A 14,857-nucleotide genomic window follows, 5' to 3' on the forward strand; every position below is an offset into this window, starting at 1 on the left:
GAATTTGAAATATCTGGGCAAGAGTGATTTGCAATGTACAGTAAACTTCCAATTGCAGATCTATATTTCTCTGCCTCAGTTAATTGAGTTTCTCCTATATCTTTCTGAAAATCTGTTATCATCGGAGTAGAGACTGGTTTACAGTCTTGCATATTAAAATCCTCTAGGAGCTTTTGAATTTTACTACATTGGTTGAACAGAAAGCTACCATCCTTCTCCCTGTGTATTTCCAAACCTAGGTAATTTGTTACAGTTCCAAAGCTTTTTAATGTGAAATGGCTTTTCATGCAGGCTTCAAAATCAAGCCTTTGTTTTTCTGTTGGTGTGAACAGCAGCAAATCATCAACAAATGCACAGATACATACAGCCTTGTCTTTCTTCATATATACACATGGATCTGCTTTTCCTTTTTCAAAACCAAAATTCTGCAGTTTTTCATCTAATTTTTGGTTCCAGGATCTGGCAGCTTGTTTTAACCCATAGACTTCTGCAGTTCACAGACTAGATTCTCCCCTTTTTCATAGCCAGGGGGTTGCTGCATGTATAATTTGTGGTCTAAATCACCATAGAGAAATGCAGTTTGAATGTCATAGTGGTGAACTGACATTCCTTTTGAGTGCAGCAATTTTTAACAGTAATCTAATTGATTCACCTTTAGTAACTGGTGCAAAAGTCTTGTCAAAGTCTAAATCTTTCCTTTGAGTCAACCCTTTTGCAACTAACCTTGCTTTACATTTTTGGATTTTGCCATCAGCATCCGTTTTCAGTTTGAAAACCCACCTACAGCCTAGACAGCGTTCATTGGGAGGTAGATTTACCAGTTTCCATGTTTTATTTTCTTTCAAGGATGCTAACTCCTGTTGCATGGCAGAATGCCAATTTTGTGCAATCTCAGGTGGTAAAGCATTCACTTGTTCTAAAGACTCAGGTTCTGTGAATATGTGAAAAGCCTTTACTGTTTCAGCCTGAAAACGTGATGGAGGAACGCCTTTATTACTTCTCTGAGATCTGCGAGGTAATACAGGGCTTAAATTTTGACTCCTATCACTTTCCTGAGAAGCATCTGTCCCATCAGACAGATCTTCAGTTTGCTTTTCTGGTTTAATGTCCTCATCAGGCAAAAGATCACCATCAGCAAGTCCTTGCTGTTCTCTTGTGGTGGTCAGATCAACTGGAGAGCTAGAGTTTAATCTCCCCCAGTTTTGTTCAGCAAAAGAAGTGCTTTTGCTAATTATTAATTTCTCTCCCATTATGAACCTGTAGCTCCTTTGGCTTTGTTCATAGCCAACAAAGATGGCTTTCTTTGTTGTGGGGCCTCCTTTCCTTCTCTGTTGTTTTGGAATATGAACCCATGCAGTGCTACCAAACACTCTAAGATGGTTTACCTTTGGTTTCACACCATAAAACAAATGGAATGGAGTATCCAGAATCACAGAGTTATACAATCTGTTTTGTACATAACAGGCAGTAGATACTGCCTCTCCCCAATACTTAAAAGATAAATGTGAATCTTTAAGCATGCATTCCATCGCATTTTGCAAGTTCTGCCCTTTCTTTCAGCAACACCATTTTGCTGAGGGGTGTAAGGGTTAGAAAGAATTTGTTCTATCCCCTTTCTGCTAGGAACCTTTTGAATTTGTGAGAAAGGTACTCTCCTCCTCTATCACATTGGAGTGCCTAGGGAATTTTCCATTTGCCCATGTCACAAAACCTTTAAATTTCTCAAATGCCTCATCTTTATGTTTTAAGATGTAGATAAATGTGTATCTTGAGAAATCATCAGTGATGGTCATTGCATACCTTGCTTGTCCAAGACTTGGAGCAAAAGGACCAATAATGTCAGAGTGTAAATTTCCAAAGGTCTAGTTGTAACTCTGTCACTGCTTACTCACAGGAGCTTTTAGTGTTTTGCATTCTTTGCAAACTACACAATCTAAGTATTTGTTACAGGGTTTTATCTTTAGGTCAGCACACAGCTGTGGCATTTGTGCTGTATACTTGAAATTAGCATGACCAAATCTCCTGTGCATCAGGTGTACACATTGGTCATGATATGGCGTGTTGCCAACTGCAGCCTTGCAACTTGGCTTCCTTGCATTTTGCACAATGTACAAGGAGTCTTTTAACATACCAGTAGCACACAATTTTCCATTTTTACGTATCTCACAACCATTTTTCTTAAATGTTATGACATACCCTGTTGCAGCCAATTGTGCCACAGATAAAAGGTTTGATTGTAAATTTGGCACATATAACACACCTTTTACAGTTTCTCCCAAGCAGGATAAATACAAGTCACCTTGTCCCATAATTTTGGTCACAGACCCATCAGCCAAAGATACACTTTGTCTTTCAGTTTTAGACAGTGACACAAAAGAGCTTTTACAATTACATAAATGACAGTTGGCCCCAGAATCTAACACCCATACATCAGAATTACCCTTCTCAGCAACCTGTGCAATTTGGGTTGTCTGAAGAGCCTTCTTCTGTGTTGCCCTTGTGCTCTTCTTCTCTGTCTTTCCACTCTTGGGTCTCAAGGCACAGTCTTTCTGCAAATGTCCAGCTGAACCACAAGTGAAGCATCGCTGGCTGGCTAGTGCTGTGGCCTCAGCTTCTGTTCCCTTCTTTCCCCTTGTTTTCTGGTACTGCAGCTTTCCAGAAGAGATGGGGGGGGGGAATCTTTCCTCTCTCTTCTCCCATTCAGTGAGTAAGCGCTGTGTAACATACAATGGGGTGAGATCTGCTTCAGGCATAGCCTCCAGGGTACAAATCAGCGTGTCCCACATTTCATTCAGTGAGGACAGGAGGATATAGAATTTTGTGAGGTGTAAATTCCTTTCCTCTCTCCTGCAACTCAACGAACAGCTGCTGAATATAATGCAGGTGCTCAGGAAGGCGATCTCCTTCTGCAAGGTAGGCTTTGTACAGCTTTTTTGTCAAGGTAGCTTTACTCCCTGCTGTTGCCTTTACATATACGTCTCTCAAAGTGTCCCAAAGTTGCTTTGCAGACTGCATACCTCACATGTGGACTAGCTGATTGTCCTCAACTCCCAGGATAATGGTGGCTCTAGCCTGCTCATCCTGCCTAAGCCATTCAGCACTGGGATTTTGGGGGTTTGCTCACCAATTAGCAGCCAAAGATTCTCTCTGCAAAGATACATCTCCATCTTCAGGGCCCAATTCAGGGCCCTGGTCTCTGATAGGCGCTCCAGAGGCATCGCTGAGGGCTGGGAGGTAGCCATGGCTTCTTCTTTCTTTTGCAAGTCACCTCAGCTGGCTTCTTTGTCCTGTAGACCAGCAGTTGCTGGAAAATCTCCAGGTAGCTCCAAAGAAAATCTTCACAGGTCTTTGCTACCTGCCTTTAAATTGTGCATGAGGTGTGGAGCTGATCTCTCTATTCTCTCTGGGTTTTTACTGGGCTTACTGGGCTGCTTACTGGGCCCATAACCTGTTGGCAGAGAACTAGAAAGCATTTGGCCCAGGAGAGATCAGAAAAGTCACACACGAGGCATTTCTATAAAAATAAATTTATTTACAGAAAGCACAAAAACATATTTACAGGCTTCTGCATTCTCACAGGCTCTCAGAGAGGAGAGATTTCTCCCTCAGCTGCATATTCTCTCCAGAGTAAGAAGGAACTGAGTAACAATCAAAACTGCCCTCGCTTCAGGCAATTGCAACTATTAACACCTGAAAAGAGGACAATTAAATTCAACCTCTTCATCCAGCCAAAATCATTAGTTACCACAGTAACCTTAATCTGTAGCAGAAAACAATATACCAAACAAGTACTTCTTACAGTGCTTCTCACAGTGGTGCAGCTATAGAAGCTGAAGAGAAACTAAAAGGGATGGTGAGAACTGTGCCCAGTGAGGATATGTATGTGGAGGACAAGGCAAATTCTTTAAATTGAAAATGTTCCAATACAGTACTCCATGCAGACACAGACCCCATAAGTGTGATACACAGAAACCATGAAGATTTAATTTTAACACATAGTCTTTGAATGACACTGTAGGGATTTGTTAAAATGTTTCTGTGACTATATAATATTGTCTGGTCATCTCACCATTCCAAAATGTGCTACTGACTTTAGGAGAGAGCCCAGCACCATAGGAAGCCCACACTGGCATTTTTAGTATGAAAGAAAGACATCTTTTATTTACTGCATGCATTTAATAAGCTAAGCATAGAATTTTCTTCCTACTTGTTAAAGGAATTCTTTTTTTTAAATAGGAGGCAGGATTTCACACAATGCTAGTATAAATGGCTAAATTCATAAATCACTTACTATAGCAGCTTTCACAAGCACGGCCTGTTCCCATATTCTGTGTCTGTGTCTGTATTCCTGCACCATTCATCATTCCTGGTTTAACGTTGTTTACACTGATCTGGTTGGGATTTGGTTTGTTACTTAATATATACCAGAAAAAGAAGAAAACGGTTTACTATAACATGCAACATTTCAAAAAGACTTTTGACATAGTAAATAAAACATGAGTACACCCAAGTTCTAGATGTTTTAATACAAAATATTTTAATTAGCTCCTATATACCTCTCACATGTGAGAGACAAGGGGGAGTCCAGGTGTGAATGTGGTGTGTTAGAGCACTCACCCCGTGAGTGAGAGACAGGGGGTGGGGAATAGCGGATGTGATGCCCCCTGTTGTCCAGTGAGAGAGGCATGGGGGGCATAGTGAGTCTATGGGCGGTGGTTGGGCTTACCAGCACCGAGAGCTAGAGCTGGTGCACTGGGGGCCCACCATCCCCTTGAGGTTGTTGGTATGTGTGCACGGTTGTGCGAAAGGATGGAGGGATTCCTATTTCAAACCAGGAACTTTAGAGGTCCAGGACTGGAGGCAACTGGACTGGAAGATCCTGGGGGAGGTAGGGCGGGACACTTTATCAAGGTGGTGACGGGCAGGGAACGTTATGACAGAAGCCGGAGGGTGAGTCATCATAGAGGAAGATGCCCCAGATGTTTGTTAGCTGTAGTGTGTTCTGACCCTCTGTGCTTAAACCCAGGCCCTGGACAGCAGACTCGTTGGGGCCCTGGCCTCCGGCTGCTGCTTCTTAACATCAGGTCAGTTAACAACAAGGCCCCCCTCATATGCGACCTGATCACGGAGGAGGGGGCAGACCTGGCGTGTATTACTGAAACCTGGCTGGGCCCTGAAGGAGGAGTGGCTTTGTCAGAGATGTGCCCGGTCGGGTTTCGAGTGTGGCACCAGCCCAGATGCCAGGGCAGGGGAGGAGGAGGGGTGGCAGTCATCATCAGAGTCTCTGGTGGCCTTCAGGGGCCCTGCTCCACAAGTCACTGGTTGTGAGACCCTGTTCTTCAAGTTGGGTGCCCGAGAGCAGTTGAGAGTGTTGCTGCTGTACCAGCCTCCCTGCTGCATGGCAACATCCCTGCCTGAGCTGCTGGAGGGTGTCTTGGGGTTGGTGGTGGAGTTCCCCAGACTTATGGTTCTGGGGGACTTCAATCTGCTGTCCCTGGGGCAGGCCTCAGAGGCAGCCCGGGAGTTCATGGCCACCATGGTGGCCATGGGCCTGACTCAGATTATTTGGGACCCAACTCGAAGCAGTGGCCTCACACCAGACTTAGTTTTCTTGTTGGAGCAGTGGCAATGTGATCTGAGGGGAGAGTTATAGCTGTCCCCTTTGTCATGGTCAATCACACCTTGGTGGCCCTGAGTTTCTCCTATGCCGCCCCCCTCTGCAGGGAGGCAGGACCTATTCGATTGGCCCGCCCCCGGCGACTAATGGACCCAGTGCGGTTTAAGAGGAAGCTGGGGGTTATACCTGAGGACTTGCTGCACAGTCCAGCAGAGGCTCTGGCTGCTGCCTGGAATAGGGAGGCAGCCGGGGCCTTGGACAGGATTGCGCCTGTGAACCCGACACTCCCCATGGTACATGGTAAGGGTTCTGAAGAGGATTAAGAGACGCCTGGAGTGCTGCTGGAGAAAGACGAAGACTGAACCTGACCAGACACAAGCTAGAGCCGTGATTAAGGCCTACCTTGTGGCGGTAAGAGTGGCAAAACGTCAGTATTTCTCCACTCTTATTGCATCCGCAGAATGCTGCCCGGCAGCCCTGTTTAGGATCACCCGATCCTTGTTGGGGAAAGGGAGTCCGGAAAATCATCTACAGGGCCGTGTGGAGGAATTTTCGCAGCATCTGCAGGATAAAATCTCTCAGATTCGCTCTAAGTTGGACTCCAAGCATGAGACACGGTCTGTGGAGATGCCTGGGGAACATACTTACCCAGTTATCTGGGAACAGTTTGATCCTGTTGGACCTGAGGAAGTGGACAAGATTCTCCAGACTGTAAATGCCACCATCTGTCAATTAGATCCATGTCCCTCCTGGCTGGTGAAGGCAGCTCGGGAGGTGACGTGTGGTTGGGTCCAGTCGATGGTAAATACATCCTTGCAGGAAGGGGTGTTTTCAGCGGCCTTTAAAGAGGCGCTGGTGCACCCCCTCAAGAAACCATCACTGGACCCTACTATACCAGATAATTTTCATCCAGTCTCCCACCTCCCCTTTATGGGGAAGGTGGTTGAGAAGGTGGTGACATTGCAGCTCCAGAGGATCCTGGAGGAAGCGGATTATCTAGTCCCCTTTCAGTCAGGTTTCAGGCCCAGATATGGAATGGAAATAGCATTGGTCGCACTTATGGATGATCTCTGGCGGGAGCGGGATGGTGGCAGTGCATCCATCCTAGCTCTCCTTGATCTCTCAGCGGCCTTCAATACCATCGACCATGGTATCCTGTTGGGTCAGCTCAGGGAGTTGGGGGTGGGCGGCGTAGTTTTACGCTGGTTCACCTCCTTTCTCCAGGGCCAGTCCCAGTCGGTGTTAGTAGGGGAGGAGAGGTCAGGCCCACGGCCCCTCCTCTGTGGGGTGCCTCAGGGTTCAGTACTCTCTCCCCTCCTATTTAACATCTACGTGAAACCGCTGGGTGAGATCATCAATCCCCATGGGGTGAGGTATCATCAGTACGCTGATGATACTCAGTTATACATCTCCATCCCGGGGGAAGTAAGTGATGCTGTGGCTGCCCTTTCCAGGTGCCTGGGGGCTGTTGGGGTCTGGATGGAGAACAACAGGCTTCAGCTGAACCCTGGTAAGACAGAGTGGCTGTGGTTTAACGGCCCCTCGGCTCCTAGGAATTTGCCATCTTTAGTTCTGGATGGGGTTACACTGTCCCAGACAGACTCGGTGCGTAACTTGGGGGTCCTCTTGGACTCACGACTCCTGCTCAAAGAGCAGGCGGCAGTCGTGGCCAGAAGGGCCTTTGTACAATTTCATGTTGTGTACCAGTTACGCCCCTTCCTGGAGCAAGAGGCCCTTCAAACAGTCACTCACGCCCTGGTCATCTCCCATATAAACTACTGCAACGCGCTTTACATGGGGCTACCCTTGAAGAGTATCCGGAAGCTTCAGTTGGTTCAAAATGCAGCCGCACGAACAGCGATGAGTGCTCCGAGATCAGCACACGTAACACCCTTACTGCACGAGCTACATTGGGTTCCAGTTTGCTTCCGGGTCCAATTCAAGGTGTTGGTTATCACCTTTAAAGCCTTACATGGCATGGGTCCAGGTTACCTACAGGACCGTCTCACCCCCATTACATCAGCCCATCCCACCCGATCATGCAGAGAGGGCATGTTGCGGACCCCGTCTGTAAGAGAATTCCATCTGGCGGGGTCCAGGAGGTGGGCCTTCTCTGCAACAGCTCCCGCCCTTTGGAACATCCTTCCCCCAGAAGTGAGGTTAGCCCCCTCCCTCCTGGCCTTCAGAAAACAGCTGAAGACCTGGTTTTATCGCCTTGCCTTGAATAGGGAGGGGAAGAGCCATTCTTGGGGCTGGTTGATTCCCTAGTTCTGTGGGGACCAGTTTTATGCCCTTAAGGTTTGAATTAGATTCGCCATGGCTTGGATTTTATTGCATTTTATGCTGACTGATTAATGGTGGTATTTATGATTTTATTGAAATTTTAATTGTTTTTATTGTGAACCGCCCAGGGTCCCCCGTGTCGGGGAGATGGGCGGTGATAAAAATTTGATAAATAAAATAAAATAAATATTCATTTTCCTTTCATATTTAATGGTACAAAAGTCAGCAACCTTTTCAGGCAGTGGATGTTATCACATAAATTTTATGCAATGTCAGAGGAACATTAAAAAAATTAAATATATTTTAAAAATTAAACTGTAAAAATGAAGAAAATCACATGAAATACAAGATGTGGCTATCTCAGAAGATATCAGACTATTTGATTTTAAGACATTAGGAGATCAGTGGACACTATTTAGTGCCATTGTGAGTACTAAGGCACCCCGAGATGCCAATTCCCACGGAATGCTTTCCAAATCCCTTAAAGGTTTTGTTCACTGATAAATTCCTAGAAGAATGATTCCCTATTAGCTAGGAGATGCACAACAACATGGTCTCTTTCAATCTTTAGGCAGTTTGTTTTAGGAAATTTGAGTTTTGGTGGATGATGGATCCTTGTTGTGAAAGTCCACTCAGTACAGAAGCCTTTGTGGCTCAGCAGTTGAGAGATTTGCTAGAACCAAGGCCTTCTTGGCCAATGGTTAGCTCAGCCCACTGGTTAGCTCAGCCCACTCTACATGGGTACCCAGAGATCATTTTAAGGTGTTAGCCTTGATAGAAAAGAAATGCTTCTGAGCCTAGGTGAATAGACTCCCTGCTTCCTTCAGCAAAGGCTTGGTTTTTTTCTGCTTTAGTTATTGACATAATCACCATAGCATAAGACCAAGTCAGGCTTTCAAGTATCAAAGTCCAAAGAAACTGTTCTGAGAACCAGAAGATTACACTGATTGTTTGAATTCTTTGGCCCTGATTGTGAGCCTGGTGGAGTTCTCTTGATTTGTGCATAAGGCATCAAATGTCTGGTCCCAGGATTGGAGATCTTTGCTAAGAGACAGGTGTTCAATTACCACATTAGGGAGCAGTGTACTATTGGGGAGGATGTTTCAGTTGGGTGCTTCCTCTTGGAAATTAGGAGGGTCTTAAATGAATCTGGCCCACTGGACATAACGTATCTTGCCTAAGTTTGGCCATGGACTGATGCTAAGTTTTGAGTCTCAGGTAAATGGCATTTGCCAAATTCTTTATCAGTTCTTGACTAGACAAGAGTGCAGTATGATTCATAAGAATTGGAGTCTAGGGTTAGGGTGAGGGTTAGTCTAGGAAGGGAAAGAGATCCTTCACATCATTGTTGGAAAGATGATGTGGCAAAGGAAGGTCAGTTTCTCTTTTGGTATAATGGTATCATTTCTAGGGGGAGGGAAGAGTCATCCACGCAGAGATGTTGTGATTTGAGCCACTAGGATCTTGGTAAAAATTCTTAGGATAGAGGTAAAGCTAAGCAATACAGCCTAAAATTGGCACTGTGGCTCCTTAACCTGAAATGAGGATTGGATGGTAATGATGAGCAAGTAGACTTTCTCCAGGTCTATAAATTCAGGGAAGTTCTCCTTATAATCTGTCATAGTTGGTTTTCAAATCCTCAGTTCTGAACTTACGGTACCTTAGGTGGCTTTTTATTCTATTAAGAATAATTATTATGTTACCCTTCTTCTTTGGGACTGTGAAGAAAAGCAAGAACTCCATGTTATTCTCTAGATAGGCTACCTTCCCTAATGCCCCAATCTGGAAGACATGGTGAATGGCTTATATCACCTTACCTGGCCTAGCACTTCAGGTGTTACATGGGACAAAAAAATCTGACTGTTCACACCATTTCTAATAATAGGGCATAGTTGCACTGTACTATTTCTAGCTCTTACTGATCTGATATTCTTTCAGATACCTGAAAAGCTGGTCCATCAGGGTGTTAAGTGCTCAGGAAGAAATGATTTTATTTGCGGTAGTCTTGTCGGCCATTATTTAATCTCCCCTTGCTACCAACTGGTCTATTAGTTTTAGGGATATCATTTGTGAAGAAGGATGGTCTGAAAGGGTGAAAGGGCTTATCTAAGGATGATTTAGACTCCTACATGCTTGAAAGGGCCTTCTTTTTTCTCACTGTCTCTTTTTCTAAAATATTTTTTATTAAATTTTTAAACAAGAAGATTAAAAACTATCATGAACTAGTATAAAGTAAGAAAGAAAGGGGGAAATGAAGGAAATCAAAGAAAGAACAAGAAGTGCAAGAAAAGGAAAGATATTTTCTCATTGTCTCCACCAGGACTGCTTCCAAAGAGTCTATGAAGAGACGATGATTATGATTATGACGATTAGATTTTTATCCCACCATATATATGCGTGTGTGTGTATATATATATCAACTCAAGACAGTGAACTTAACACTTCAGCCTATTTTCCCCACAACAACCCTGTGAGGTAGGTTGAGCTGAGAGAGAATGACTAGCCCAAAGTCACCCAGCCAACTTATATGCCTAAGGACAGCCTAGAACTCAGTCTTCTGGTTTCTACATCAGCACCTTTAACCACTACACCAAACTGGCTCTCAGATGAAAGATGAGAACAATTGGCTACTATTAGCCTTGGTGTTGATGCTGACTTCCAAATTGTGAAGCCACCACTATCCTCTGGCTATGACACAGATTGAGGCTCAGTCTAAGGGAGCAGCTACTATACTATCTTTCAGATGCCTGTTGAAAATTTATTCTTCACCCAGGCCATTCTAAATGTTTTTCCTTTCTTTCTTTCTCTCCCCCCTGCCACCTTTTTAATGAATATGCTTTACTGAGTATTGTTTTATAACAATGAATTTAATGAATTGTTTATTACATATTTAACAGCTATACACTACTTTGAGACATTTTGGCATAAGAAGTGGCATAATGTGACAGCAAGGAAAAAAAGGCTTTCTCATGCACAAAGCCATAGCCATCCCTTTGTTCAGAGCTGATTGAGAAGCCTACTCAGCTTCATGAATATGTTCTGTGCTATCAGAGCTATGCCGGAAGTTCTGAATGATAGCAGGCAGCTCAGACCTGTGTTGCATTTTTGTCATATTGATTGTTTGGCCACTCAGTGATCTCAGAGGGGAGCAGGTTCCCTTGTGGCATGAGATACTACTGGAGTATCCATCTTGGGTGCGGTGAGGTCCTTCACAGCATCTTCATCATCACAATTCACACAATTCTATGATCGTAGGCATTAGAACTTGTAATATTTATAGAATGATCTTGCTTTTAAAGGTTTGACTTATTAAATATAGATAATTTCCTCAAAGCTAATTGGGAATGGAATTTCTAGGTTGAAAGAAAGTAACTTTGCAAGTTACTTTCTGCTTACTTAGCATTTGGAACGGACAAAGGGAGATCCTCTTCAGAGGGGATATCTTCAAGACCGCCATGCAGTTGGAAAGATACTTTTTAAAAATCTGAAGTGGGAGCAGCTGGCTTATTTTAACACCTTTCCCTATCTGAAGGCTTGCCCTCTTCCTTGTCCTCAGAATTTCCTAGGACAGATACAAGCTAGTTAGAGATCTTTTCTCTTGTGAGGGGTATGGATCAAGACTTTGTCAATCTCTTGTAGTCTTTGGAGCACATATCATTTGCTGCTCTGCTACACTGCCCCTTGCACATCCTGGACTTTGAAAGTGAAATGAAATGACAGGAAGTTACGCTGTAACTTTAGCAAGAATTTAAATATCATTTTGCTCTATATTTAGACCTTCTTGCTCCTGCCTATACACAGTGAGTTGGTGTCAGCCTTGCAAGGTAGACCAGACTGGAAGCACACCCTGATAAACTAATTCTTCTTTATTCTAAGGTTACATTAACAGAGTCTTGCAAATCTGAAAGTACATTTCTCTCCTGTTGCCTTTACAGCCCAAGAAACCACGGAGGGTCCCTTCTGAGACATTTGCTATGAACACATTCTTGCTGCAAGCTAAGCTGCCTCTTATCCGACCATTCCCCTGGGTGTGGGTCTTCCCCTGTCTCCCAAGGTCATTCCCACACAGCATTACAGTTGGTTAGCATGGTGGTTTTTTCCCTTTGGACTGACTCAAGGCAGACCAGAACCCTCATATCTTCAAGCGAGCCTTTGGAGTTTTTTTCTTCTGCCCTGTTTCAGGACATTTACATTCTCTGACCACAAAGTTTAAAAGGAAGAGTGCCAAATAACCAACTGAGATGCTATGGGATCCCTGAGAATAGGGTTCCTTCCATTCTGAGGGATGGGATACAAAGTCTTGCAAGATTCGTCTGCTCTCTAACTCCAAAGAACTTTGACAAAAACCCTGTAATGTCTACTAGGTTTTGTACCACCTGGAAAAAAGAGCAGGGAAAAATGGTATAGCTTATGCCAAGCAGCCATGAAGGGAAAGTGGAATTAGGAGCCAATTAAGCCTTTAATTCCATTGCCCTCCTTACACTGCTCAGGCTGTGAGTCAGGTACAGAATCTCTCCACTTGCTCACTATTGTGTGGAAAAGAGAAGATGGAAAAGTTAATCATTCAATTGAGTCTTCTCCATCACTTTAAACAAAAATGTTTTTGTTTGCTTGTTCATGGAACAGATGCATGTCTGGTATTGCACAATGTCTATTCTACTTTCTAATAAATTGTTTCTTTCAGCCCAACTGTATATAACTATCCCAGCTTCACTTAGTAGAAACAACTGAAAAGCGTTGTGCTGTAGTCCACTATGATTTTTATTTTCTAAGAATGCCTCTAAGGTATGTGAAATGAGAAGTGCAGACCACAATATTATCTAGTCCTACTCTCTGCAATGTGAAGGAAAACCAAGCATTCTTGGAAATGAATGTTTGAAGATGGAGCTTTCCTTTGCAGTATGCCAGTCTGTCATTTAATTTTTCTTGCAAATCAGGTAGGACATGGAGCCTGGCAAGTACCAAGGTAACTGTCTGGCCGGCATGCTGATGCATGTAAACACTATGCTGGGGGCCCAAAGGCTATAAAACCTTTAATAACAAGCTTAAGTCCTCTTCACACTTTCCTAAACTGTGTAGGGAATATATCTGAGTGATCTGATGTTTAAAAGATTATTCAAATGAAGCTACTTAGTTTTCATGACAGCCCTGTATTTCCTGTTGCTCTTCTTTTAGATGGAATACTAGAAAACTAGATTGTTCTGCTTTTTATATAAGCTATGAATGGATCATATTGAATGTCTTTCATGGAATCTTCAGCTCAGCTATTATTTACTTTAGAAATTAATCATGTGTTCCATATCCAATATTGTTTTATCAATAAAATTCTCTCTTTGTTCTTTAAATGGTAGATGAGAATAGAGACAATACTTATCAAAGAGCACTGCACTAGAAACATTAGCCTTATTATTCCATCTGATTTCACCTACCAACCTACTTCTGTGTAACAATCTATTATAAACATATTCTCTTATATCTCACCTTCCTCTAAGAAGTCTCCATTTTACCAATTAAGAACAGTACTTATGATTCATAAGAAATTCAATATGTAATGACCATATATATACATTCCATGACTGATTTTCAATTCTCGGATTATAAAGAGAATCAAAGCTGTTTTGGCTATGGCTTTAAGATAAATATATGTAAAAACAAGGCTATTTTCCATTCTTGTTTGTACAACAATAGTTTGACAATAGCAATGTATAAAAGATTTACAGACATATATATGCTACGTATATTTAGAGATTATAACTTCTGTTTTATTATTAAGAATTACCACTATAACTTGAAATAGATGCCACATTTTCATTGTTCTTGAAAAGAGATATACAACAACGACACTTACTAATTAGGAATATATACTTGCTTTAGCTTGCTTTCTGCTTCTGCAGCTTTTAATCGTTTCTGAACATAAAAGCAAACAAAAAACAAATTTAGAAGAAAATCCACACCAATTTTTAGTAAAAGGAAATTACTTTTCTGAACATGTACTTCTAAAAACTATCTCAGGAAGCAAGAAATCAAACTACTTGCAAACACAAATATGTTTACCCATTTGGTTAATATTACATTTATTTATTTGTGAACAGCAAAAATCATAAGGACTGAAAGCACTAACAGATATTTAATTCAGTCAATGCATACATTGAGAATTACTGTACTTTATTTATTACATTTCTATAATGCAAACTACTGGGGTTTTTCAATGTTTTACTATAAAACATAATCAAAATTTTAATCTGAGTCATGGACACCCTTCCTGTGCAAAAGAAATATTCTTCCTATTCTCAAATGAGACTTTTTTATTTGACTGTTTCCCTGTACTCAAGGAAAAAATAGGAATGACAGATGTGCAACACTGGAACTTAGCAACCAGTGCAGAACCTAGCAATTCTCGAAACTGAAACATCCCCTCCTTTAGGACATAAGCCTTTCTCAACATTAATTGCACATACATAGGAAAGAATCTATATGTCTCTGTGTTTATATAAATACATATAGCAGAAGCACGTGGAATATCAGTTTTTTTATTAACTAAAGTTATTTTCAAACTCCTTAACAATTGGAACATATATATTGTGTATTTATTCATCTAAAACTGGGATGGAAAATGTGTAGTCCCCAGAGCTACAAAAATTTGATAGTAAATTGGCTGATTTGGGCTGCATATTATTAAGTTTCATGAAATGAATTGATATGCTTTCACCCTAACTTCCTTTCAGAGCTGCTGCTGCTGCTCCTCTTCCCTATCCTTCATTTGAATCATATATGAAACTAAAAGCAAAGAACTAACACAAATCAAGGGTGCTGCTTTCATATCTGAACCAGAGAACTGCCTCTTCTACCAAAATCAATGTATATATTTCTCATTGCTGTCTCTGCTACCAAAAAAAATCAGTGCAGCTGTTCCTCTTTTTTTTTAATGGTACTGAAGTTGTTTCACCACACAAACCA

At 42.4% G+C, this 14,857-nt stretch overlaps 1 protein-coding gene across 8 annotated transcripts in view; it reads right to left on the minus strand.

The window, feature by feature from the left end:
* MTA1 (metastasis associated 1) overlaps positions 1-14,857 on the minus strand; it is a 148,515-nt gene that overhangs the window by 98,305 nt on the left and 35,353 nt on the right. For all 8 annotated transcript variants that reach the window (XM_063298595.1, XM_063298594.1, XM_063298598.1 and 5 more), the window contains exons 11-12: positions 13,749-13,807; positions 4,292-4,413 (exon numbers count right to left, since the gene is read on the minus strand). In XM_063298595.1, the coding sequence (XP_063154665.1) occupies positions 4,292-4,413; positions 13,749-13,807 (181 nt within the window). The remainder of the gene's footprint in view (positions 1-4,291; positions 4,414-13,748; positions 13,808-14,857) is intronic.

This window comes from Candoia aspera, chromosome 3 (assembly GCF_035149785.1).
Source record: "Candoia aspera isolate rCanAsp1 chromosome 3, rCanAsp1.hap2, whole genome shotgun sequence".
NCBI classification, from domain to species: Eukaryota; Metazoa; Chordata; class Lepidosauria; order Squamata; family Boidae; genus Candoia; species Candoia aspera.